Here is a 23,031-nt window from a genome sequence, read left to right as displayed (position 1 = left end):
ACATATTGACTTAAACATAGTTTAATGAGCACAAGTCAATCGATTTTATATGGTATTTATGATACATTTTCATCAGAAAATGACCGTTAATTTGAAATTTATCAAAAACAAAATGAATTTTATTTACATTTCTTTCTTCTTTTTTTTTCTCTCTTCAAATGAGACAACGTGGTGGAGGAAACTATACAACGAAAGCCTTGGACTTTTCAAATGATTACTTACTTAATGTTTAAGAATAATTTTGCTTCACCGTCCCTAAAATTGAAAATCCATGGCTTAATGTCAAAATTAAATCTAATATGAACACACGCAGCCAAAATTCGACGGCTAAATTATCATTTATAGATTCATAGATATATAAAATAAAAGTTATTTGAAATTTGATGGATTAGAATAAAATAAATGTTAAAATTCAATAACTATCTAAATGAAAATAAAAAGGTACAGTAGATAACAAAACAAATAGATAACAAAATTTAAGGTTTTATTATTATTAAAATTAATTTTTTTTTGTTATAACTGGTATATAAGAATAATCCAAATAACTCGACTATTCAGACTATCCAATCTATATTATATGAATTGAATTGTGTTAGTTTAAGATGTGAGTTGGGTTGTCGATTGGAGGACTGAAAAATTCGAATCCATCCAATTCAAACCGAATTAATATAATAAATATAAATATTAATAAATAAAATATATATATATATATATATATTTATATATTCAATTTACAAATGTTAAAATTTAGAAACGAAAAAAATAATATAATTCGACGGTCCAACCCAATTCATATTTTAAGAATTAAGTTTTCGATTTATTTGAATTAACAAGCCAACCAAAATATAGATTGAATTGAAAATGTCTCCCAACCCAATTTGCTTATACATAACCGATACCGTAACTAAAATTTTGACAATTATTTGCTTTTCTAAAATCTATTTTCTATCTTCGGGATTCCATTAGTTTTTGAAAATTTTGTCTTATTTTCCCTTGAATTGCTTAATTATGTTTTCATCTATCCAAATATTATAGTTTAATTTTTAGTCGAATTCCATAAAAATGTCTAATTTCCAAAAGTATAAATGTGAAAATAAAATTTCCCCTTCAAATTTCTTTTTTTTTTTATTTTAAGAAAAAAAGGGTATTGTGTTGCGACGTTCTCAGCGTTTTCCCCCCCTAAAAGGAGCTTTGTAGTGCAGTCGAGGCCTGTGCGCTTCAAGCAAATTGAATTGGGAGATGGAAATTTGAATTGAATCCCCTTTGAAGAAGAATCCCACCACTTAACTCGCTTCTGAAATTTTCTTACAATCCAACCCAGTTGATTATTTTCAATTCTCAAGAACAAAGATCGCTGTGGGCGTTGATTTTGATTTTGTAAGGAAAAACCCACTTGAAAATGTCTTCGTCTTCTCCGTTTTTCGGACCCCCAGAAATGGTTGTCAAGAATCGCTTTCTGGGTTTCCTTATTTGGCAATTTATTCCTTCAACCTTCGTTTTTTTCCTCTTCAAAATCTTCGTTTCAGCCATTTCTTCTGTTTCTTTTACCAGTTCCTCAGCTGGAACTAGGAACCCATCTGCCCCTTTTGCTTCATTGCTTACTGGGTTCCTTACTTTTCTTACATTTCATCTTTCTCAGCTCCTTTTTTCTTCTTCCCTTTCTCTTCTTGCTTCTCCCCAGCTCGAGCGACCTGCCGCGCCGCTTGAGCTCGTGTTTGGGCTCGTCCGGTTTCTTGTAGTTTCAGGTGGTGATAATGCTTCATCAGCGTCGGCTTTGAAGGATTTTCGCCGTCGGGCTATGGCTTCGTTCTATTTGATTTTGTTTGTTGTGGCAACTGCGGTTTCAGGTTCCTTGGCCGCGGTTTCCATATGTTGGGGGAAATCAGATGGTCTTAGAAGTGCGTGGCATACGGGTCTCTTGATGGGTTTGATTTATGGCAGCTTCTATGTTTACAAGAAAAGATGGGTTCTAATGTTCCCAATCATACAGGTTAGTTTTCGATCCTCCGTTTGTAATTTGATAGTTTTTCTTCTGTCTGGTTGCTAGAATAGTGGAAACGTGGGAGGTTATAATGAGTATGGAGAAATAGCTAGTTCTGTGAATTGTTCAGAATTGGAGTTGTTATGGGGTTTTATTTGAATTGGAAACTGGTGTTCTGATCCAATTACATCTGATGATACATAAGGGCTTGAATGCAAAGAGAAGACGCTGAACTAGTCTAGGCTTTATTTCCAAAATTTACAGATGGGCCTTAGTTTCAATTGGGGCTCATTGTTGAATATCATGGCAATGCTGTAATACATACATTTTGATTGTTTGACTGTGTGTTTACTTTGTATTGGGAGTTTGGAGTACTTGAGAGGGAACTATCGGCTTTGGTATTTATTGATTTCAACTTAGAAGATGTAGTGTGATACTTTCTTATAGAAAACAGATTATACTTGTAAGATGTTTTGTGCAGAAGAAAAATGTCTTTGGATCTTAGTAGTTTTGACAGCAGCTTTGAGAACTATGTTGAATAAGAATTAATTCTTAGGATGCATAAGAAAACGCCTTGCTGATTCTTTGGATATCATTTATGTTCAAAATTGGAAGGATACTTTCAAGATGACAACGTGTTACATAATGTTTGTTATTTATAAAATACATGCTTGAGTTACCCGTTTCTAGATTTTTAATATTATTCTACAATTAGTGATTTTGTCATATTGGTTAGTTTCTGCTCTAGTTAGAGACTGATGAGACATCCTTTGTCAGTTGTCTACACATAATTTTTGCCTATTTGTTCATTTTGGAGACTTTTCAATACAATCATTAACTCACGTTATAATGTGGAAGCCAGTTTTTTTTTTTAATATTGAATTTATTACTATTATTATTATTATTTTAATTAGTTAATTAATTAATTTTTATTTTCTTTTATGTGCCTTATTTCAGGTACCGTATTTACTTCACATATCTTTGATATTTGTGTTCTTGCATGTTTTATGGTCAAGATTTGAAGTTTCTAGTTTACTGATTGCAAATACTTTTGTCAACAGCGTCCCCCTTTTTTCAGCTTCAAGATGGGTTTTCCATCAGCTACCACGTTGGCTTCCAAACTTTCTGCTGCGACCTTCCTTTTTTCAGCAGTATTAATGGTGCTTCTGCCAGATCAACATAAGAAAAATGTTACGGTCAGAAAATTCATTGCTAACCAGACCATTCTATTCATTGGAAGTTTTGCAGTATTTCTTTCTTGGGAATTGACTCACCACTTACATCGGGTTAGTACATTGTGCATATGTCGTGCTTTCTCATTTCTCATCAACGTCATTAAGTGTGCCATGTTGTAGTCCCCTTTAGGCTTTTGAAGTGGGATTGATGCCCTTTCATGTAACATCGATGGCAATTCAAACAGTGACTTCAAATAAACTAACTTGAACAACCCACCTCGACCCGACCTGCCCTGCCTGGAAGACAATCTGCTAGACTTTTTTAATGCAATTATTACGAACTTCATACTGGTTGGAACATGAATTTTTAGAGCTTTAACAGGTTACATGGTTAGGTTACGGAAGCACTATTCTAAAAAACCATGTACTTGAAACTCTGTTATAAATTTTACAGAGGGACTTCCCATGTAGAAAAGGAAGCGTTGCACATAAATTTAGAGAACACTTTTCAAAGTCAGGAGCATAGTTGAAACTTTTTTCAAAGGTGCTTTCTGTAATTTAACTTAAATTTAAATATCCCTTCCATCTTATTAAGGAAAACAATGGAGGTTTTATGCTTTAGATGGATTGGGTTCTTATAAAAAGTTGTCACAAAGGGATAGATTCTCCACTACAGTTTGAGACAGTGTCTTAAAGCAACAATTTATTTGTAAGTAGTTTTCGAATAACAATGTTGCCCTCATGAATTTAATCAGTTTGTAACATAATTTTTTGTCAGGCCTGCTAATTTGATTATTTACTGCGTCTGATATTGATTTTGTAATTTTAGGTCCTACACACCAAAAGGTTTGCTTTTGCACCTCCAAAGGGTTCTGCAGCTGCGGAAACAAATCCTAGTGAGCACCTCTTTGCAGCTCTGGAGGACAGCAACTCTGGGTCACTTTTGCAGTATCTTGCATTTCTTGATCTCTGCATGGTTTGTGAGACTAATGTTGATATATGGAGGAGAGCTGCATTTTTTGAAGAAACAGGGGACACGTACAAGCGAGTTATATCCATATCCTTGAGGCCTCTGGAGCAATTTGCCCTGAACTTGGGTCAAGGTTTGGAAGGTGCTGTGGACATGACCTCCCAACTATCCAGACAGTTATTACCGCCAAATGACTCTCACTTCGATGTAAAACAATTGGAAGCTCTTAAAAACTTTCAGGTTGGGGATAAACTTTAGTTGGAGTACAACTATTCTGTCCATTGCTGTTTTATTTATTTATTTGTTTGTTTGTTTGTTTGTTCTTTGGTGGGGGAGTGTCCTATTTTGAATCTCTATGGGAGTTCTGCAGTGGTGTTACTTTTATCAATCCTAGACGGAATCAATGCCTATACTAGATTTTAAAATATTTTGAAGGAAAGAATGTATAGGGTATAACTATGCAACAACCTTTGTCGTCATGGCAAATCCTTCTCCATCCATCACATGTCTGCATGTCTGCATGTCTGCATTGTAATTATAGTACACATTTTATGCAGTTTTCTCCATGGCTGCACAAGGACATTGTTGGATTTTAATGCTTGTTATCTAAGCTATGCTTGAATATCAAGTTCATCAGTTTAAGCTTTAGTTATAGACTATTCCTTACGAAACAATGAAAGTTCAATGGCCTGGTACCTATATTCTTCCTTCTGAAGACAGCTTGGAAAGCTAGGGGAAGCATTTTAAGATTGAAAAGCTCATTTACATGCATTCATTTACTTCCAAATTCCTGTGCTTGCCCAATGTAGAAGATAGCATGGCCATTTAATTTGTGTTCTTTATCCCTTTACTTTATTAAATATTGTTAAACTTTGTAAATGAAATGAATTTACTGTGAACATCTGTGTGGTTATTGGATATAATGATAATGATTGCTACTTTGCAGTTGTACGCATGGTGTGCCCGTACGGTTTCTACATTGACTGCACGCTCACATGTGGAAGATCGATTCGGAGTTGCCCAGCTGTCTGGTAGTAATGCTACTGTTATGTCAACATTATTGTCTTGCCTACTTGCTGTTGAAGTGCTGATGGGGAAGAAGACTAATATACAATCTTCGCACGATCTATTCGGCCCAGCTGGTATTAAATGGGCAACAACTAGTATTAGAAGAGTAGATGCTTCAGTTGGTAAAAAGAAAAGCGGGCCGCTGCACTTGAAGGCATATGCAATTGCAGACGTATTGAGGGTCTCGATCTATCTCATTGTTACCGCATTCCACAATGAGATGCTGAACAGTGCCAAGTCTGGTGTTCTTGAGAAAGATTGGATCACGGATGAAAAACCCCCTTTTGGTACTCGCGAGTTGCTTCTGCAGAAACTGCATATTTTCTTGGATTTTCAAGCTTAGATATAACCCGGAATTCATTTTCCCGTTTGCGACCCGTCTAGCGAATTATACCGAGCCACCTGTTAGGCAGTTTTGTCCTTTCTAAAGAGTTATGAATATGAAGATGATGTTAAGAATGATGGAAGTTCACAAACTATGTTTGCAAGTTTGTAATACACTTTACATCTTTTGTCTCCGCTTCTTTACTTCAAAATCGAGAAATTATCGCGCCCTCATTTTGACTCTTGGTAGAAACACAATCTTTGATAATCTTTGATATTGCTTGTATATTTTTTGGGTTTTAATCAAATAACTTATAACATTCAGCCTATATTTTTTGGGTTTTATTTTTTTCTTCTTAAACCCTAAACCACAAAATCCACCATAAGAAGTAAGAACCCCTTTTCTCCAATTTAAGAAAAAATAAAATAAAATAAAGGAGGCGTTTCGATTGCCGATGTTCGTCCCAGTTTCCCTAACATCCAAATTCTCCATTATCCAATTGCAAAATATCAATGCGATCATTTACTACGATTTCATGGCCTAACCCTAATCTCCATTCTTCTTAGAAATGCTATACTATACAATCCTTCCATATCACTTGGGGGTTCTTAGTCCAATCCTAATCTCATGGAGAATCGACCTCCATGATTCAAGCACAAGCCAGGAATTGGCTTCAACTGCCTGCAGATGTAACGTCCATGATTCTTCTGAAGCTAGGCGCCTTTGAAATATTCACCACCCTCAAAACGTCTGCTCGCAAAAAATCTGCAAAGACCCTCTCATGTGTCATCGAAATGCACAGCTCTCTATCAAGATTTGGAAATTATGTGCAGGCGTTAGATGATAGTTGCGGTCAATTGGTCGACATCAACGTCGAATATTTTGGCACCCATGAATTGCTTCAACACATCACTCACGGATATCGTCCACTGCATCCAGAAGTCTGTCATTATTTTTAGGTTTTTCGCTATTTTGATGTTCATTTGTGGTTCTTTTGCTATAGAGTTGTGAAAAAATTAGTCTACAATGTTAGTGGAAATATTTCACAATCTGACCCAATAACCAAAATCACATTGGAGGTTATATTTGGTGCCAGCAGCTACCATATATCTAAGTTGTTTCTAAAAAAGATCGAAATTGGATCTTGGGTTTAGTCGATCGATCTATCCTTCTCTTGAAATCTTTGATACTTTTTCTCTCTGAATCTCAATTCCTCCAAACCCAAGTTTTTATATTTTTTTATCTTTACAAATAAAATATTTCATAATTATCTGTATCTTTTTTAAAAACGTTTGATCTTAAAATCTTAAATAACATAAACTAAAAACTATTTATGTTGATAAATGAATGCTAAAACCAATAAGAATAATCAACAAAGAGGTTATGATTATATAAATAGCATTTGATTCTGATATGACATTACTGTGATTATAGAAACTACTTAAAGAGAACTCATCAACATGAGTTCCTTTAACTCACAACCCCAAAAGACTTATGGCTCACCATGTGCATCATGTAAATTTCTAAGAAGAAAGTGTGATGCAGACTGCATCTTTGCCCCCCATTTTCCAGCAGATCAACCTAAAAAATTCGAAGTCGTCCATAGGATTTACGGCGCAAGTAACGTCTCTAAAATTCTTAAGGCATTGAGGTATGATGAGCGAGAAGAAACTGTCAACTCTCTAGTCTTTGAGGCAGAGGCTCGGCTGAGAGATCCTGTGCGTGGTTGCGTTGCCTTGATATCAGATCTTCAGGATAGGCTTCAAATGCTTCAAACTGAACTCTCCATCGCTCGACGAGAGCTTTCGTCTTACATGCCATCAGAGCTTCCGCCAAATTATTCGTCTTACATGGCATCAAAGCTTCCGCCAAACTGGTCTTACATGGCATCAAAGCTTCGGCCAAACTCGTCTTACATGGCATCAAAGCTTCGACCAAACTTGTCTTATATGATATCAGAGCTTCTGCCAAAGTGGCCAGGTGAATCTTCCACGAGTCAACGACCAATGATGGAGGGTCAATCATCGAGTCAACGGGTTGATGGCTTTGGCACTACTAATTACTATGGAATAAACAATGATGACGACAGACGACATGTTGTATTTCAACACCCAGTAACGACGACGGAGCAGTTGCTGCCGGCGACAGAGCAGCCACCGTCTCAAGATAGTATTGATTTTTAGGGTTTTATTGGTTTATTAACATATTTACAATCTTTTTGTTTGTTTCCATTTGGTTGAATTATTTCATTTGTGTAGGTTTAGAAAGAAAATTCTTTTTGAAATTTAAAAGTGATAAATATTATTAATGTAGGCCCCAGATTTCGGAGGATCAATTAAACAGGTCTTAAACTAAAAACAAATTTATCCTAAATTTTAGTCCAAAGTAAATGTCTCAATGGGTTCTGTTTCTTATTAATTCCTTATTTGTTAGTATGTTAAACCAATGTTTAATTTTTGGGCAGAACTTTTAAACTATTGTGGATTAAAAATTGATTTCAATTTTTCTATATCTACATATTTTTTTTGTCTTGTGCTATATCTATTAGTATTTTTGTAGTATGATTGATCTATATCTCTAAACATTGGCAGATTATATCAATTTAATAAGAAATTAAATCAATTTGGTAGATTAATAATATCAAACTTTAATAGATTAAATCAATTTAAACTATAGACTAATAAATTATATCAAAATCAAATTAAATTCAGCTTTCTTAAAAATATACTAATTAACACCTATAGACTTGGTTTGAAAATACCATATATAATTATTTCAATTAAGATTTTAAATCGTTATGAGTGAATGAATTTAGATTATTTTTTATGTACGACTTCAGTGTCATTGTTACAACTGACAATTAAAATAGATCATGCATGGACAATTTTTTTAAAGAATTTTAAATTGATTTGCTTCTGAAATTTTAGGAATTTAATAGATATATTGGAACTCTCACCTGGAGAACAATTTTTCAAAGTAACTGTGTCATTAAACACGTATAGAGCCTTTGATCATGTCTCGACAAACATTCGGTTATTTGGCAGCTCCATCTGTTTATCTAGATTATTAGTATCTTTGTTAGTAGTACAAGTATCGCTAGTTTCTAAAGCATCAGCAAAGTTTTGACACATTTGGCTTTTCTTGAAAGAATTTCACGATCTTCTGCCATACTTTCTTTGTTCTAACTCGTCGATTAATTTGCATGACCATTGTTCCTTTACTGATTTATATTTTCCAATCGAAGAAGTTTTCCAAATAAGATCAACTTTGAATAAAAATACCTTCATTTGGAGAGCAAGGGTAAAATTGCTTTGCAGCAAACTCAATCAGCCTATGTAAGAGATCTTCAAAAAATTGAAGAAATGGTAAACAACAGATGCAATAGACCAAAAACCCATCAGAAGCTTTGGCTTAAATCAGCCGAACAACAATCTCATCACAGCCGAACAACAAACTGAAATCTAACAGCTCCGGTGATTCCCTTAGTATCTGAAAAAAATCAAACAAACGGGCTAAATAGCTGGACATTAAGTCTGAAAAGAGCTAAAATGCTCTCAACAATACTACTGCATGAATGTTCTATGACATTCAAAATTTGATGATAAACAACGAGAAAGAGATGTATGAATGAGAAATTTTAAAACAAAATAAAGCATAACACCTGTGTGTATAGACCTGTGTGAGGTACTGTCTTATGAGATTCAGCAATCTCAGGCACTCACACATTCCATGCCTTGGCTAAAGAAAGAAGATCAAGAAACATTCCAAGCCTTGGCTAAAGGAAGAAGATCAAGAAAACTTAAAGGAATCAACTTCACGATCACCAATGAGTTGACAACAATAAAAGGGCAATGAGTATGTGTTTTTTTCTTCATTGAAGCAACTGCTTTCATTGAGAAAACATTAAAAAGAGCAACGTTTGTATGTAGATAAGACCTATATTATATTACAAAGAACCAATTTTTCATTGAGAAAAAGAAATGGAGAATAAAAGGGCATTAAAAAAAACAAGTCCATGAAAAGGAGGCCAGTCAAGTATGTATAACAATACATAATGTACAATTACAACACCAAGATAGCAATACCATGAAGCGCAAGAGAATGTTTGTACATGTAGAGCCACCAACTTCCAAAGTTCATCCAAGTGATCATCTCATAATCAAAAGGGTTCCATGAAGCTCTAATTGATATACCACTGTTTTTAAACCTCACGAGACAAACTTCTCAGCGTGAAGCTCTAATATCACAGTGAACTGAATTATATGTAGTGCGGCTAGCACTGCAAACGAAATTTACAGAACCAAAACTGCAGCATGTATAATCAATTATAAATATTGATTAACTTAGGCGAATAGAATGAACAACTTGACAGCCTAGTTGGGGCTGAACTTGCAGCTGAAAAGGATGAATATGAAAAGAGTTGCGCTAACGGTAGGAAATTAATTCCTAGGTAGGTGGTCACCATAGATTGAACCCATGACCCCTTAGTTAGTTATTGAGACTATGTCTCTTTTTTTGACCACTAGACCAACCCATGATGATTTAGAGGGCAAGGAATCAACAATAGCAAATTATAAAAGTAAGAATCCTAGATAAGCCATCAATGTGACCTAAACTTATACTCATTCAAAATGAAAATACAAGTTGAACTAGCATTACTAGATAAGCTATCATGGCCATAAAACACTTGCAATAAGTAGAAATCACCAATAGTCATTAATCTATCTTCAAAATTAAAGATTGACAGACAAATACACAGTTAAACATCCAACTTTTTGTAAAGGGCGGTGTAGTTTCTCCGTACAATGAGAGAATATAAGAAATTTATGACACTGGATTTACACTAAGCTAAGAACATAACAAAATATCATGGAAGCTGGAACCGAATGATATCTTCACCAACAGTTCTCTGTTGCATCATATTGCCCCCTCCCCCTCCCTCTCCCTCCCGAAGATAATGCTTTTTTGCCCATTTATAATTTGATTTGAAAAGGGCATTATCCAAGAAAAGGTTAACTTTTCGTATGGGAGCTATCAAACAGAGCCATTAATACATTTGAATGCTTCAAATAAGATTGCCCATATGATTCTGTCTCCACATTGGTGTTCTATGAACTATGTGGAAACGGCAATCTAAATCTCAAAGTCACCTTATGGTATCTTGTACAATTGCAAGATCCTTTTGGAACCACGTTGTCTCTACGTTCAATTGACAAGCAGTCCTGCCAGAAGACCCTAATCTCCTCCTCTCATACAACCTTGTTGGACACCCCTACAAAAAAGAAAAAATGACGATTTGAGATGGTTCTATGAGAATAAATACATAGAAGAATCTTCCAAGATAAAAGAAATCCCCTCTATAGATTTTTCTATGCTATAGGTAATACGGTTGCCACTTAGTATAAATGTTCCCCTTATTTCACCATATAGCTTGCTTCTTCCCAATTCGAAAAATCTTTAGTAACTCCTCTTTTAGAGATCTCCCTTCTCTCGCAAGTTGATACCATCAATCAAAATTGTTTCTTTTACAGAAAGATAAGTACCAAAACTACAATCCAACTCAGAAACATCGACGACCCAAAAGACATGGAATCGAAACGAAAACCTAAATCTTAATGTTTATGAAACTGGAGCAAATATATGTGAATGAACGACATTTCAGATGATTTCACATGATTATAACTAAAGTGGTGAAAGAACGGGAGAGAGAATAACCTGTAGAATCCATTGCGATTGCGATTGCGAAAGAAGAATCGGCAAACCGGCGGCGCGGGAAAGGCATCGCTCTTCTCTGTGCCCAAGTGTTAATATTAAATACGGCCTTATACCGCTTGATTTAAAAAGGTTAAAAGTATCACTTTTCCCTTTAGTTTCGCAAGTCGACACGTGTCTTTTAGATTTTTTGAATTTTGAATCATCGAACAATATTTATTATAAAAATAATAAAAAAGATAAATAAATTGATTATTGTCCCAAAATAATAATAACAAAAATTTGGGTCAATGTCAGAAAATCGAAAATCTCTGATATCAATATGATCATTGATTGCGGCTTAATGACCAAGCTCTAATAATATTATTGGACATTCAATTTTTTGTTTCCTGGAGGAGGAGGAGGGAATGAGGAGATATTTTTATATAAGTTCAAAGAATATGAAAGATTAGAGATTTCAAAAGATTTCATTATGATTTTTTAACTTGTCAAATCCTCCACTTTCCCAAAATGGTATTGAAACTTAAACAGAATAATTACAAATAAATGCATTGAAATGAAACTGAGTTATGAAGAGGTTTCGACAATTGGAGTGTTTTTTAGGTTTTAAAATTAAGAATTTAATATCAACATGTAAATGCATTGAAACTGAAATAGTAAATAAATTGAACAATAAATAGGTTTCATTGATCTAATGATTTGTTTTTTAGGTCTTAAAACTAAGAATTTAATATCAACAAATTATTTATTTTCAAAAATCAATATTCTTAGTGTAAAATGACAAAATTGTCACCAACATAATAGTAGAAATGTGCATTAACAGAAGAACAAAAATGACCAAATTTCTTTCCACTCTCAGCCTTTTATATATAAAGATAAATATATACACCATGATGAAAAAAGGTATTCAATGGTCACTGTCAACAATTTTTTATCTAAAAGTTTGAAGGGCATTTTTTAAATTTTGTACAGTTTATGAGCAAAATATGCTTGAGACAAACTACAAAAGTTGTGGAACATTTTTTTTTTATATAATTTAGCCAAGAACAAACGTTTCAATTTCCGTCACCAAATATGGATGCATACATCAGATATTTCAATGGATAGCATGTTCGGCCCTATTTCCCAACAGTCCATATATTCTTCATTCGCCAATGCAGAATATCAATCCCATCATTTACTGCGATTTCATGGCCAAGCCCTAATCTCCATTTCAATATTCTTCTCACAAATGCTATATATATATATATATACACACGCGCGCGCGCGTCATACAGTCCTTCCGTTTTTTAGTATATTTTCATTTAGTCCAATCCCAATCTCATGGAATCGGCCTCCATGATTCGGAAGCCGGAAGCCCCAGCGAGGAATTGGCTTGAACTGCCCGCAGACGTAATCTTTATGATTCTGCAGAAGCTAGGCGCTATTGAAATACTTACCACGGCTCAAAATGTCTGCTTTTTGTGGTATAAGATCTGCAAGGATCCTCTTTTGTGGTGTGTCATCGATATGCACAACTCTGGTGATTTGAATAGTTTTGATCATTTGGAGATTATGTGTAAACACGCTGTCAAACGTACTTGTGGTTAGTTGGTTGACATCAACATTGAGCATTTTGGCTCCGATGAGTTGCTCCTATACATCGCTAACAGGTGTCAATTGCCTTTGCATCATGAACTTGTTGTTTTAACTTTACTTGCTAATTTTGTTTCTATTTTTTCGTCTGAAGTTAGTTTTGAATCACAGATTGTCCATTTCATACGTGTTTTTTAGTCCTTTTTTATAATTGTTCTCTGATGTTTATCATGACTCATGTGGTATATATTTACTTGTTGCCAGTTCAAAGCAACTTAGAAGACTTCGGCTTATGGGAGACTATGACTTCACAAAGGAGGGATTGAGTGTAGCAGTTTCGAAACTTCCATTGTTGGAGCATCTTGAAATTGAATCATTTATTATTGTACTTGATCCGGAAACTTTGAGAACTATTGGACGATGTGGCCCTTTATTAAAATCGCTGAAACTGAAAGATTTATGTCATATGTTAGGATTATTTATTTCTTCTGATGAAGACGCACTTGCTATTGCTCAAACTATGCCCAAGTTACATCACCTTGAAATTGTGGGCAATCGCATTACTAACTTTGGTTTGCATGCCCTTCTTGATAGTTGTTCTGATTTACAATCTCTTGACTTACGCAAGTGTAGATATTTAGATTTTGAGGAACGCTTGAAGAAGAAATGTTCTGAAAGGATCAAAACTTTGCGTCTGCCGGCTGACGAACCTGTTAACGGAAGTACCTTCCAATGGTTAACCTCCGGTTTCCCCTACAATTTGCCATTCCCATGATTTCTCTTATCTCAGATTTTTATCTCGATGATGATCTTGGTATGTTTTATTTTTAGAATTGGGGCATTTTTTGTGGTTGATGCGATGAAGTTATTTTGTTAGAAAGGTCGAAACTGGGATAGTTTTGTTAGCTTTGAGTGCTATGTAGTCGAGAATTATTAATATTGATGTGTGCACATCAGGATCAGCAAAAACTCTAAACTCTAATGGTAAAAAGTGGTTATGACGTCCTTTCGTATATTTTAGGTTATGGTATTTTGAGATTTTTTATTTTCACATTATCTATTTTGGTATTTTCAGAAATTATAAACTCGGTTATCAAAGTTGATCTTTAATCCAATTATGTTTAATTACAGTTTTCATTTAAATATCGCACTTTTTTCGGAAGTGAAAAAAGTTAAGAATATATAATTGTTTTTTAAAAAACAAACACTGAACAAATGTAGTAACTGATTTTTAGAAAATTTATTACAACCATTTAATGAAATTGCATAACAAAAATGCTAATGCTATCATACCAATTTGGACCGAAAAGTTTAACCCTCATGGTTCTGATTTATATCTGTATTTGATTTGATTCTCAATATGGAAAAATAAAATCCAAAATTGCTAAAAATTTTCTTTACAAAGACTGAAAAAGAAAAATTAATTCAAATAAACAAATTTTCGTATGATCTGATCTAAATGAAATATCAAAAAAAAAAAACGAAATTGAAACGTCTATTCCTATTTAAGTCAATAAAAACGGAACTACAAAAGAACAGTACATAGAATACAGAATTGGAAAAAAGGAGCGAAACCAATGATTTGATGATCGAAGATGAAGCAACCGAACTGGCTTGAACTGCCTTCAGAGGTAATGTCAATGATTCTGCAGAAAGTAGGGGCCATTGAAATTTACCAAAACGTTCGATATGTTTGTTCTTCGTGGCGTATGCTGTCCGAGGACCCTCTCATCTGGCGCTCCATCGATATGCGCATCTCCGGGAATTTGCCTTGTAGCAATTACCACTTGAGGGATGCATGCAGGTACGCTGTTGATCTTAGTCGTGGCCACTTGATTGACATCAGCATTGAATCCTTTGGAACCGATAGTTTGCTCTTATACATTGCTCGGAGGTACAAATTCTATCCCTTTGTTATTCTTTTGTTCAAGTTTTAAGAGAAATTGACCTAAAACCTTGTGTTTATGTACTCCTAATTGTTGTTGGAGTTTGAAAATTCTTCATTTCGTTGTACTTTTGTATAATGAAAAAATTACTTTCCCTAGCTATTGCAAATACTTATAGATGTTGAAGACATGAATACATTATAATGTAATAAAAAGTTCATTTCTCAATTTTCGATTAAACTTTTTTCCAAAGTCAGATAGTTTAAACTATTTTCATTTTAATAAGATTTTATTAGCTCACATTAAACTGGTTCAAGAAAATGATAACTCCAAACACTATAAAAGAAGATATATCATTCCAGTAATACTCTCAAAGTGAACTTGTGATTATATTGGGGTTAGGGAGAGTTTGTTGTGTGATTGTAGCAAGTTTTTCATGGAATTTTTCTGCTTATTATTCCTCCAACCCAATCGTGTGTGTTTTATCGACACTGTTTTCCTTAGAGATATTTTATTTTGATGTATATATCTTTCTACATAAACTTGTTGGCAGATCAAGTGAACTAAAAAGACTGTGGATTGCAGATTGCTTTTGCATTTCAGACATGGGATTGATTAAAGCAGTATCAAAACTTCCATTATTAGAACAACTTGAAATATTTCTTTGTTGTTTTGATGCAAAAACCTTGGGAACTGTTGGAATGTGCTGTCCTCTTTTGAAATCTTTGAAATTGAACCAACAGTTTTGCACAGGAAAAGGGATGGTCTGTGACAGAGAAGCCATTGCCATTGCTAAAACTATGCCTAAATTACGACACCTTCAGATATTAGGCAATGCCTTAAGTGACAAAGGCTTGCAAGCCATTCTGGACGGGTGTACTGATCTTGAATCTCTCGACTTGCGTCAGTGTTTCAACTTAAAATTTGAAGGTCAACTGGGAAAAGTGTGTGTTGAAAAGATCAAAACCTTGCATATGCCTCATGATTCCACTGATGACTATGAATTTAATACTGACATTATTTATTGTGATGGTGATGATTTTGAAGATTATCCTAATGATTTATTGCATGACAACAAAGATAGCGATAGCTATGGTTATGATAATGTTGATGACGACGATGACAACGAACACGATCCTGGGGAGGAGAGGGAAGAGCACGAGGTTGTGTGCACCATATGTCATCCTTTGGTTTGGGCATGAGATAATGTTTTGTTTCTACAGGAGTATCTTCAGCTCTAGCTGCCCCTTTAACTTGATGTATAATTATGAATTTTTTTATTTTCAAATATATGATCCTAAGACCTTTGACTTAACTAACTTAGTTCGAATTAAATTCATAGTGGTTAGTAGTTACTTACTTAAAAATTAAGTTTTAAATTTCATTACACAAAAATGTTGTAAAATCAGACGGATTTCACATAAAATTAATTGAGGTGCATCTAAGCTAGACACGTACGAATATCTAAAAAACCTAAGACCTTTATTTATTCATTTTTTAAGTAAACTATAATAACATTTGCGAAACAATACTAAAAAGAGCTTAAAATGGATATTTGTTCTATTATTATTTTTTGGTCAAATCACATTATTTATTTTTAATAAACTGGATTTAATTTGTATGTTACCATAACATTTCAAAAGAAATTTTTAGCCTCTACTATTTGGGGTTGGTTTAATTTTAATTTAGGTAAATTTGGTCATAATAATTATTTAATCATTGATTATTATCTACTTTATAGTTTCACTATAAATTAAAGAAAAATCATATACTGTATATTCTTTTATTTTACAGAATAGTCAATATTCATCCAATTTTTGTCAAAAAAAAAATTAAGATTCAAGATTAATTTGAATTTGTATTGGTCAAAGAATTCTTTGAAGCTTAGTTTTGTAATTTAACCCCCAATAAAATGTAAAATTACCAAAACTTCCTCAAAGAAACGGTACTCGGAGGATCTGTACGGACGACTCTATCGGTGGGTATGAAATTTTTTTTGACCCATTTGATGCGATTACGAACTGAACTTTTACCCTTCCCTCAACCAAACCCTAGTTATTGGTCATGTTGATCATCCCAATCTCCATCTCAAAATTCCTTTGAATTTTCCCTGGAAAATCACAACTAGTTTCAATTATTTCTTTCTCCCACGGCCATGGAATCGAACTCGAACCCTAATTCGGTAGAAGGGGAATCTAGGAACTGGCTTGAACTCCCGGTAGACGTCACGTCTATGATTCTGCAGAAATTAGGTCCCGTTGAAATCCTCACCTACGCTCAATACGTTTGCTCTTCGTGGCGTAAGATCTGCGAGGACCCTCTCATGTGGCGCGTCATCGATATGCGATATCCCTGTGATTGGTGGGACATGGACTACGATTTGGAGGAGATGTGCAGGCAGGCTGTTAAACGGAGTTGTGGTGAATTGATTCACATTAACATTGAGCATTTTGGTACCGATGATTTGCTCCGGTATATCACTCAAAGGTATGTTCTTGTTCAATTTTAGTTTCACTGTCGTAGATGTTCGTAAGGTTCTCTTGGTCTGATTTTATGATCGAAAGAAATCAACCTCAAATCTGTACTGTAATTGAATGCCGTTGGATTCCCTGGCCATGGCGTATTGAACTTGCTGTTTAAATTTTATTCTCCAAATGTGATTCTTCACTTTGTTTTGATCTGATTTTATAATTTCAAATGATCTGATAAAAATATGCTTATATTCTTTGCTGCTTTATGTTTCTGTAATGAATTTTTCTAATGTGAATCTACGGGATGACACTTATTTCTTGTTAACTCTAATTTTTACTTTTACCAAAAAAAAAAAAAAATTAATGTGGGCTTTTATCTAAAGCTTAGAGATCATTTGTGAAAGCATAAAGGCATAAATAAGGCTTTGTATACTTTACTATATATGTTCAATTCATTTATTGCAGGAACAAATCGTGTTTGTTGATAGTTAGCCTTGCGTTACCTTATTTGGAGGATGACAAGTTTGATATGAAGTTTAGATTCTTTTTTCTCGGGCATAAGAGAGGAACCTAAATGCTAGATTGCTAGTTCTTTCTTGCTCCGCAATTTCTTGTGATAACTATTTCATTTTTTCCATCACAATTGTCAAATATTTTATTAAAGCTCTTCTCATGGCACGGATGTTGGTAGTTAAACCCTTTTTTAATATTGGTATTACATTTAATAGAGAAGGAACTTTCCACTAGTTGGAATGGAGAGGAGCCTCTTGTAAGTCATGGGTGACTGATGATTCTTTTGGACTATTTTCTTATTGACGAAGTTTTCTCTGTTTGTTTGTGTGTTTCTGTAGTGTCTTGATTTTGAGTTAGTATCTCCTTCATTTCGATGGTTCTATCTATTAATTTGTTGCAGTTGTAATCAACTTAGTAGACTCCGTCTTGTATATTGCAATCGCATCTCGGATGAGGGATTGATTGAAGCAGTTTCAAAGCTTCCATTGTTAGAGGATCTTGAGTTATCATTCTGTTCATTTAATGTGGAAACTTTGGGAACTCTTGGTCAGAATTGTCCTGGTCTAAAATCTCTGAAACTGAACCGTCAGTTTTACAGGCGGGTGGAATGTGATAAAGGAGCCCTTGCTATTGCTGATAATATGCCTAATCTACGTCACCTTCATATATTTGGCAACAACCTAACCAACAGGGGATTGGAAGCCATTCTTCATGGTTGTTCTGCTCTAGAATCCCTTGATTTACGCCAATGTTTTAATTTGAATTTGGCAGGACAGTTGGGGGCAAAATGTTCTGAAAAGATAAAAGATCTGCGCTTGCCTCATGATCCCACGGATGATTGTGAATTTACAACCGAAATTATTGATGATGATGATAATTACGATGATGATTATGATTACCCTTTTGGTTTGTCTGACACTGATTTGTTGACTGATGATGATGACTACTATGAGTTCTCAGGGGGCAGCGATTTCTCTGACTATACAGACTTATATTTTTATTGAAGATTCAGTTTTTAGAGCATAATGAGAAAGCCAAACCCTGGACCAATATTTACTTGGTGCCTCTCTCCCATGCCTATGAGTTCTCTGGTCCAAGGAGCCTAGCTACTGTTCAACTGCAAGAGAAGAAGTTTGAGAGGCTCTATTTCCATATTAGAGTAAGTACTTTTGTTCTTCGCTTCATTTGAGTATCTTCATTTTGTCGTGTTTATACCCGATGTAGATAGTTCTAGTAAGTCTAAGAAACGTGTGGAGATTCAACTAACCAAGTGATATGCTGTAAAGTTCATGTGTAAAATGTTCAATGTTTGTTTATTTTTGCACCGATCAACTGCTATATCACTTGGATTGTAAAATCTTGATATATCTTGCAATGTATAGTGGTTCTTTTTATAAATTTGTCTTGGAACTCTCGGAAGTTGCTTACGTTAATTTTTTTTTTTCCACTTTCGTCTTTTCTTCTTGTAGTGTCTTTGTATGTCATCTAATTGATGGCACAGATGATGCTGGAGTTGGAGTTATATAATTTTAATCGGTTTGCAATAATATGCATCTAGTTCCAAATTTATGAAGAATCCATTGCTTTTTTTTTTTTTTTGGCCTTTTTTTACATTTTGTTTGACCCAATAGTGGCTTCCAATTTTAAAATCATATTCATAATCGTAATTCTTAAGCTTTGAGAAAATTTGATATGATAATTCTAAAATATGTTTGTGCTATGATAATTAGCATAACTTTCCATTTTAAAAATATTTGTTTCGAAAAATCACGATTGGTAATTTCAATATTTATGTCCTTAATACATCATAAAACATGTTATCATGAAAATTGAACTTCAACTTTGATATAGCTTTTAAATATAAACAAAGAGGCAATAACTACATTCATGTTGATACTCTGACCCAAAACACAAATATGTTAACATCATTAATAGACATGGAGTACTCGATACATAAACTCAAACTAAAACCTCTCTACAAAGTTTCTTACACATCCCACCCAGAAAGCAAAGTGGCAGTTAGAGAGTTAACGCTAATGGAAAGAGCTCCGAGTTTGGAGTTCATCAAAAGTAAAACAAATTGTTGTCTCACATGTGCTTATCTAAAGCCAACCCGTGAATGTTAATAATAAAAATTTGGGTATTCACCATACATTACATTCATAAAATCTGGCCCTTCATCAGAAATTCCATAAATTCAGAGTAGTAAGTTCTCGGCTGCAAAACTTTATTGAAACAATGGTGAGAGATTCTAAATTAGGACAACCATTAAGAATAGCCAGCAATCCTCAGACTGTTACCGTGTATTTGAACTCGCTTGTCATTCGCCACTATTCGACGTCCTCATCTCAAAAGCTGTTTGTTTAGTTTCAATGACTTCAAAAAAGGGCAATACTGTTACAATGAAAATTTCGAAATTACTTTAGTCAATCCTCAGTCAAAGATACAACATTATGCAATCCGAGGTCTTGAGTTGTTTTATTTTGCAACAAGTGAAAGTTAGGGAACGTGAAACTTATGAAAATAAAAATCTGCACACAGACAGAACATCAGAGAAAACTTGCCAATGAGAAATTTGTCACAAAATTTGGATAATTTTTTCTTGTATTACAGAAGACTCTATTTATGGTGTAACTCGTCAAAATTTAGAATATTTGGTAACCACTCAAAATAATTATGAAATGTATTTTAAAGTAAAAGAGTTTAAACAGTTTTTTATAACCTATCTTTTCCTAAAATCAATCCAAGCAAACTCTTCGACTTTGAATTTTCTAGGGTTGAGATCACAAATTTTCATTATACTAATTTTTTAAAATTTATTTTAAATAATTACAAATATTTTTTATATGATAAAGATAATTTTGTACTTCTCAAACATACGTCAAAAGACACAAAAGAATCGAAAAACTTCCAAGCATGTTCTGATGCGCTCAACCCAACTATCGTTCCTCTGTTTTACTTCTCGTACTATCACTTCAAATTCCTCACAAAGTTTCCCCGATAGTCCCCTCTCTTTCATCCTCAGAAAATGCATCTCTCTCGTACAACTCTGCGGCTCCTCCCAATCCAAGCTGAAGCAAGTCCATGCCTTCTCAATCAGACATGGCGTCCCACCTCAAAATCCCGATTTCAACAAGCACTTAATCTTCGCTCTTGTCTCCCTCTCAGCCCCAATGTCCTTCGCGGCCCGAATTTTCAATCAGATTCAAGCCCCCAATATTTTCACTTGGAACACCATGATCAGAGGATTTGCCGAGAGCGAGAATCCCAGTCCAGCCGTGGAGTTGTTTTCCCAAATGCACGCCGCGTCTTCGATTCTCCCTGATACGCATACTTTTCCTTTTCTTTTTAAGGCTGTTGCCAAGTTAATGGACGTTAGACTTGGTGAGGCGATTCATTCGGTTGTTGTTAGAAATGGGTTTGATTCGTTGCTTTTTGTTCAGAATTCTTTGGTTCATATGTACTCTGTTTTTGGGTTCGCTGAGAGTGCGTATCAGGTGTTTGAGATTATGTCTGACAGAGATCTCGTGGCTTGGAACTCTGTTATTAATGGTTTTGCTCTTAATGGAATGCCTAATGAAGCTTTGACCCTTTTTAGGGAAATGGGTTCCGAGGGTGTGGAGCCTGACGGGTTCACTATGGTCAGTTTGTTATCTGCTTGTGTTGAGCTTAGGGCACTGGCCTTGGGGGAGAGGGCTCATATGTATATGGTCAAGGTTGGTTTAGTACGAAATCAACATGCTAGCAATGCCCTACTTGATCTCTATTCCAAATGTGGGAATTTTAAGGATGCGCAGAAGGTGTTTGATGAAATGGAAGAGAGGAGTGTGGTTTCCTGGACTTCTCTGATTGTTGGATCAGCTGTTAATGGATTAGGAAATGAAGCTCTTAAGCTGTTTGGGGAGTTGGAAAGGCAGGGGTTGAAGCCTAGTGAGATTACATTTGTTGGAGTTTTATATGCTTGTAGCCACTGTGGAATGCTTGATGAAGGCTTCGATTACTTTAGAAGGATGAAAGAAGAATATGGCATCTTGCCAAGAATTGAGCACCATGGTTGTATGGTTGATTTGCTGTGCAGGGCAGGCAAGGTTGGAGATGCTTACAATTATATACGAAACATGCCTGTCCCACCCAATGCAGTAATTTGGCGGACCTTATTGGGAGCTTGCACTATCCATGGGCATTTGGAACTGGGTGAGGTTGCAAGAGCTGAAATCCAACGCTTAGAACCAAGGCATAGTGGCGACTTTGTCCTTCTCTCAAACCTTTATGCATCAGAGGGACGTTGGTTGGACGTGCAAAATCTGAGGAAGACAATGCTTGTGAAAGGAGTGAAGAAAACTCCTGGCTATAGCCTAGTCGAGTTGAAAAATCGTGTTTATGAATTTATCATGGGTGATAGATCTCATCCTCAAAGTGAGGAGACATATGCAATGCTGGCAAAGATCACTGAGTTGTTGAAAATTGAAGGATACGTTCCTCGCACAGTCAATGTTCTTGCAGATATAGAAGAGGAAGAAAAGGAGACAGCTTTGTCTCATCACACAGAGAAAGTTGCTATTGCTTTTATGTTGGTTAACACCCCACCAAGAACTCCAATTAGAATCATGAAGAATTTGAGAGTTTGTGCAGACTGTCATCTGGCAATCAAACTCATATCTAAGGTTTTTGAACGAGAGATCATCGTAAGGGATCGTAGTAGATTTCATCATTTTAAAGATGGCTCGTGCTCTTGTAAAGATTATTGGTAATCTCAATACTCTCTTCTTAATCTATACCTCGACCTCCATTGAGTTTGCAACTTTTTATTGAGAGGTGATTTTCCATTGTATTATTGAGCTACTGCGAATAAAAGTTTGTGTTAGGAGGTTTACAAGATGTTTTTACTGATACTTGATAATTCCTTTGTCGATTAGAGTAGTTTATGTGGTTAGCTTTAAAAGCAATCTAAATAGAAAGCAGTAGAGGAGCTTTGTGAGACCAGGTAAGCCATGCTTCAGAGTCATCTTGTTTGACCACACTAGCTCGTAGTCGTAAATACGTTGATTTAGTTGAGGTGGTTTGTGCAATTTTTCTTTTATATTACAATACTCATTGTAATCCCGCTCGTAATTACGATATTATCCTATTTTATTTCTATTTTCTTCTATTTTTTGTTTGCTTTTATATAGGATAAGAAAACTTACGGCCTATGTAACCCAGACACTTGACCAATTAATTATTGCCACGTGGCATTTTCAAAAGATATTTTGTTTTTATTTTTTTGTGTCAAGAAGGAAAATTTCCTAGGAATATTCTTTTCAATGAACTTCGATTACCCTCAACATGCCTCAATGGTGAAGATCGGTAGTCGAG

The 23,031-nt window shown here is 34.9% G+C and overlaps 5 protein-coding genes and 1 pseudogene across 6 annotated transcripts; all 6 read left to right on the top strand.

Moving 5' to 3' along the window:
• The first annotated feature begins 1,128 nt into the window (after nucleotides 1-1,128).
• LOC103484335 (uncharacterized) lies at nucleotides 1,129-5,712 on the top strand. Its single transcript, XM_008441360.3, has 4 exons — nucleotides 1,129-1,990; nucleotides 3,043-3,267; nucleotides 3,986-4,366; nucleotides 5,073-5,712. The coding sequence occupies exons 1-4, from the start codon at nucleotides 1,400-1,402 to the stop codon at nucleotides 5,535-5,537; spliced, it is 1,662 nt and encodes a 553-aa protein (XP_008439582.1). The 5' UTR covers nucleotides 1,129-1,399; the 3' UTR covers nucleotides 5,538-5,712.
• Nucleotides 5,713-6,858: 1,146 nt separating this feature from the next.
• Nucleotides 6,859-7,835, top strand: LOC103484334 (LOB domain-containing protein 12-like). The gene has a single exon (XM_008441358.3). The coding sequence runs from the start codon at nucleotides 6,980-6,982 to the stop codon at nucleotides 7,700-7,702; it is 723 nt and encodes a 240-aa protein (XP_008439580.1). The 5' UTR covers nucleotides 6,859-6,979; the 3' UTR covers nucleotides 7,703-7,835.
• A 4,423-nt stretch (nucleotides 7,836-12,258) lies between these two features.
• On the top strand, nucleotides 12,259-13,821 carry LOC103485303 (putative F-box/LRR-repeat protein 23; annotated as a pseudogene).
• A 580-nt stretch (nucleotides 13,822-14,401) lies between these two features.
• Nucleotides 14,402-15,894, top strand: LOC103484332 (putative F-box/LRR-repeat protein 9). The gene is made up of 2 exons (XM_008441357.3): nucleotides 14,402-14,700; nucleotides 15,246-15,894. Exons 1-2 carry the CDS (start codon nucleotides 14,402-14,404, stop codon nucleotides 15,892-15,894), a joined length of 948 nt encoding a protein of 315 aa, XP_008439579.1.
• A 729-nt stretch (nucleotides 15,895-16,623) lies between these two features.
• Nucleotides 16,624-19,074, top strand: LOC103484331 (F-box protein SKIP19-like). 2 transcript variants are annotated; one of them, XM_017043785.2, is made up of 2 exons: nucleotides 16,624-17,179; nucleotides 18,095-19,074. In XM_017043785.2, exons 1-2 carry the CDS (start codon nucleotides 16,848-16,850, stop codon nucleotides 18,678-18,680), a joined length of 918 nt encoding a protein of 305 aa, XP_016899274.1. In that variant the 5' UTR covers nucleotides 16,624-16,847; the 3' UTR covers nucleotides 18,681-19,074. The 2 variants fall into 2 exon arrangements, with proteins under 2 accessions (XP_016899274.1, XP_008439578.1); XM_008441356.3 differs by having other exon boundaries at nucleotides 16,625-17,179; nucleotides 18,077-19,074.
• Nucleotides 19,075-20,552: 1,478 nt separating this feature from the next.
• Nucleotides 20,553-22,825, top strand: LOC103484330 (pentatricopeptide repeat-containing protein At4g21065). Its single transcript, XM_008441355.3, has one exon. It carries the CDS (start codon nucleotides 20,601-20,603, stop codon nucleotides 22,425-22,427), a length of 1,827 nt encoding a protein of 608 aa, XP_008439577.1. The 5' UTR covers nucleotides 20,553-20,600; the 3' UTR covers nucleotides 22,428-22,825.
• Nucleotides 22,826-23,031: the final 206 nt, after the last annotated feature.

This window comes from Cucumis melo, chromosome 8 (assembly GCF_025177605.1).
Source record: "Cucumis melo cultivar AY chromosome 8, USDA_Cmelo_AY_1.0, whole genome shotgun sequence".
Classification (NCBI taxonomy): domain Eukaryota; kingdom Viridiplantae; phylum Streptophyta; class Magnoliopsida; order Cucurbitales; family Cucurbitaceae; genus Cucumis; species Cucumis melo.
Note: the sequence above shows the minus strand (reverse complement) of the source record. Positions and strands in the feature narration are given on the sequence as shown.

What these genes read in the sequence shown, in the direction of transcription:
- LOC103484335 (XM_008441360.3), top strand. Translation starts at nt 1,400, where the DNA reads ATGTCTTCGTCTTCTCCGTTTTTCGGACCCCCAGAAATGGTTGTCAAG. An exon ending in TAATGTTCCCAATCATACAG is followed by an intron (nt 1,991 to 3,042) that starts GTTAGTTTTCGA and finishes TTTTGTCAACAG; the next exon opens with CGTCCCCCTTTTTTCAGCTT. An exon ending in AAGCTCTTAAAAACTTTCAG is followed by an intron (nt 4,367 to 5,072) that starts GTTGGGGATAAA and finishes GCTACTTTGCAG; the next exon opens with TTGTACGCATGGTGTGCCCG.
- LOC103484334 (XM_008441358.3), top strand. Translation starts at nt 6,980, where the DNA reads ATGAGTTCCTTTAACTCACAACCCCAAAAGACTTATGGCTCACCATGT.
- LOC103484332 (XM_008441357.3), top strand. Translation starts at nt 14,402, where the DNA reads ATGAAGCAACCGAACTGGCTTGAACTGCCTTCAGAGGTAATGTCAATG. An exon ending in CTCTTATACATTGCTCGGAG is followed by an intron (nt 14,701 to 15,245) that starts GTACAAATTCTA and finishes ACTTGTTGGCAG; the next exon opens with ATCAAGTGAACTAAAAAGAC.
- LOC103484331 (XM_008441356.3), top strand. Translation starts at nt 16,848, where the DNA reads ATGGAATCGAACTCGAACCCTAATTCGGTAGAAGGGGAATCTAGGAAC. An exon ending in CTCCGGTATATCACTCAAAG is followed by an intron (nt 17,180 to 18,076) that starts GTATGTTCTTGT and finishes AATTTGTTGCAG; the next exon opens with TTGTAATCAACTTAGTAGAC.
- LOC103484330 (XM_008441355.3), top strand. Translation starts at nt 20,601, where the DNA reads ATGCGCTCAACCCAACTATCGTTCCTCTGTTTTACTTCTCGTACTATC.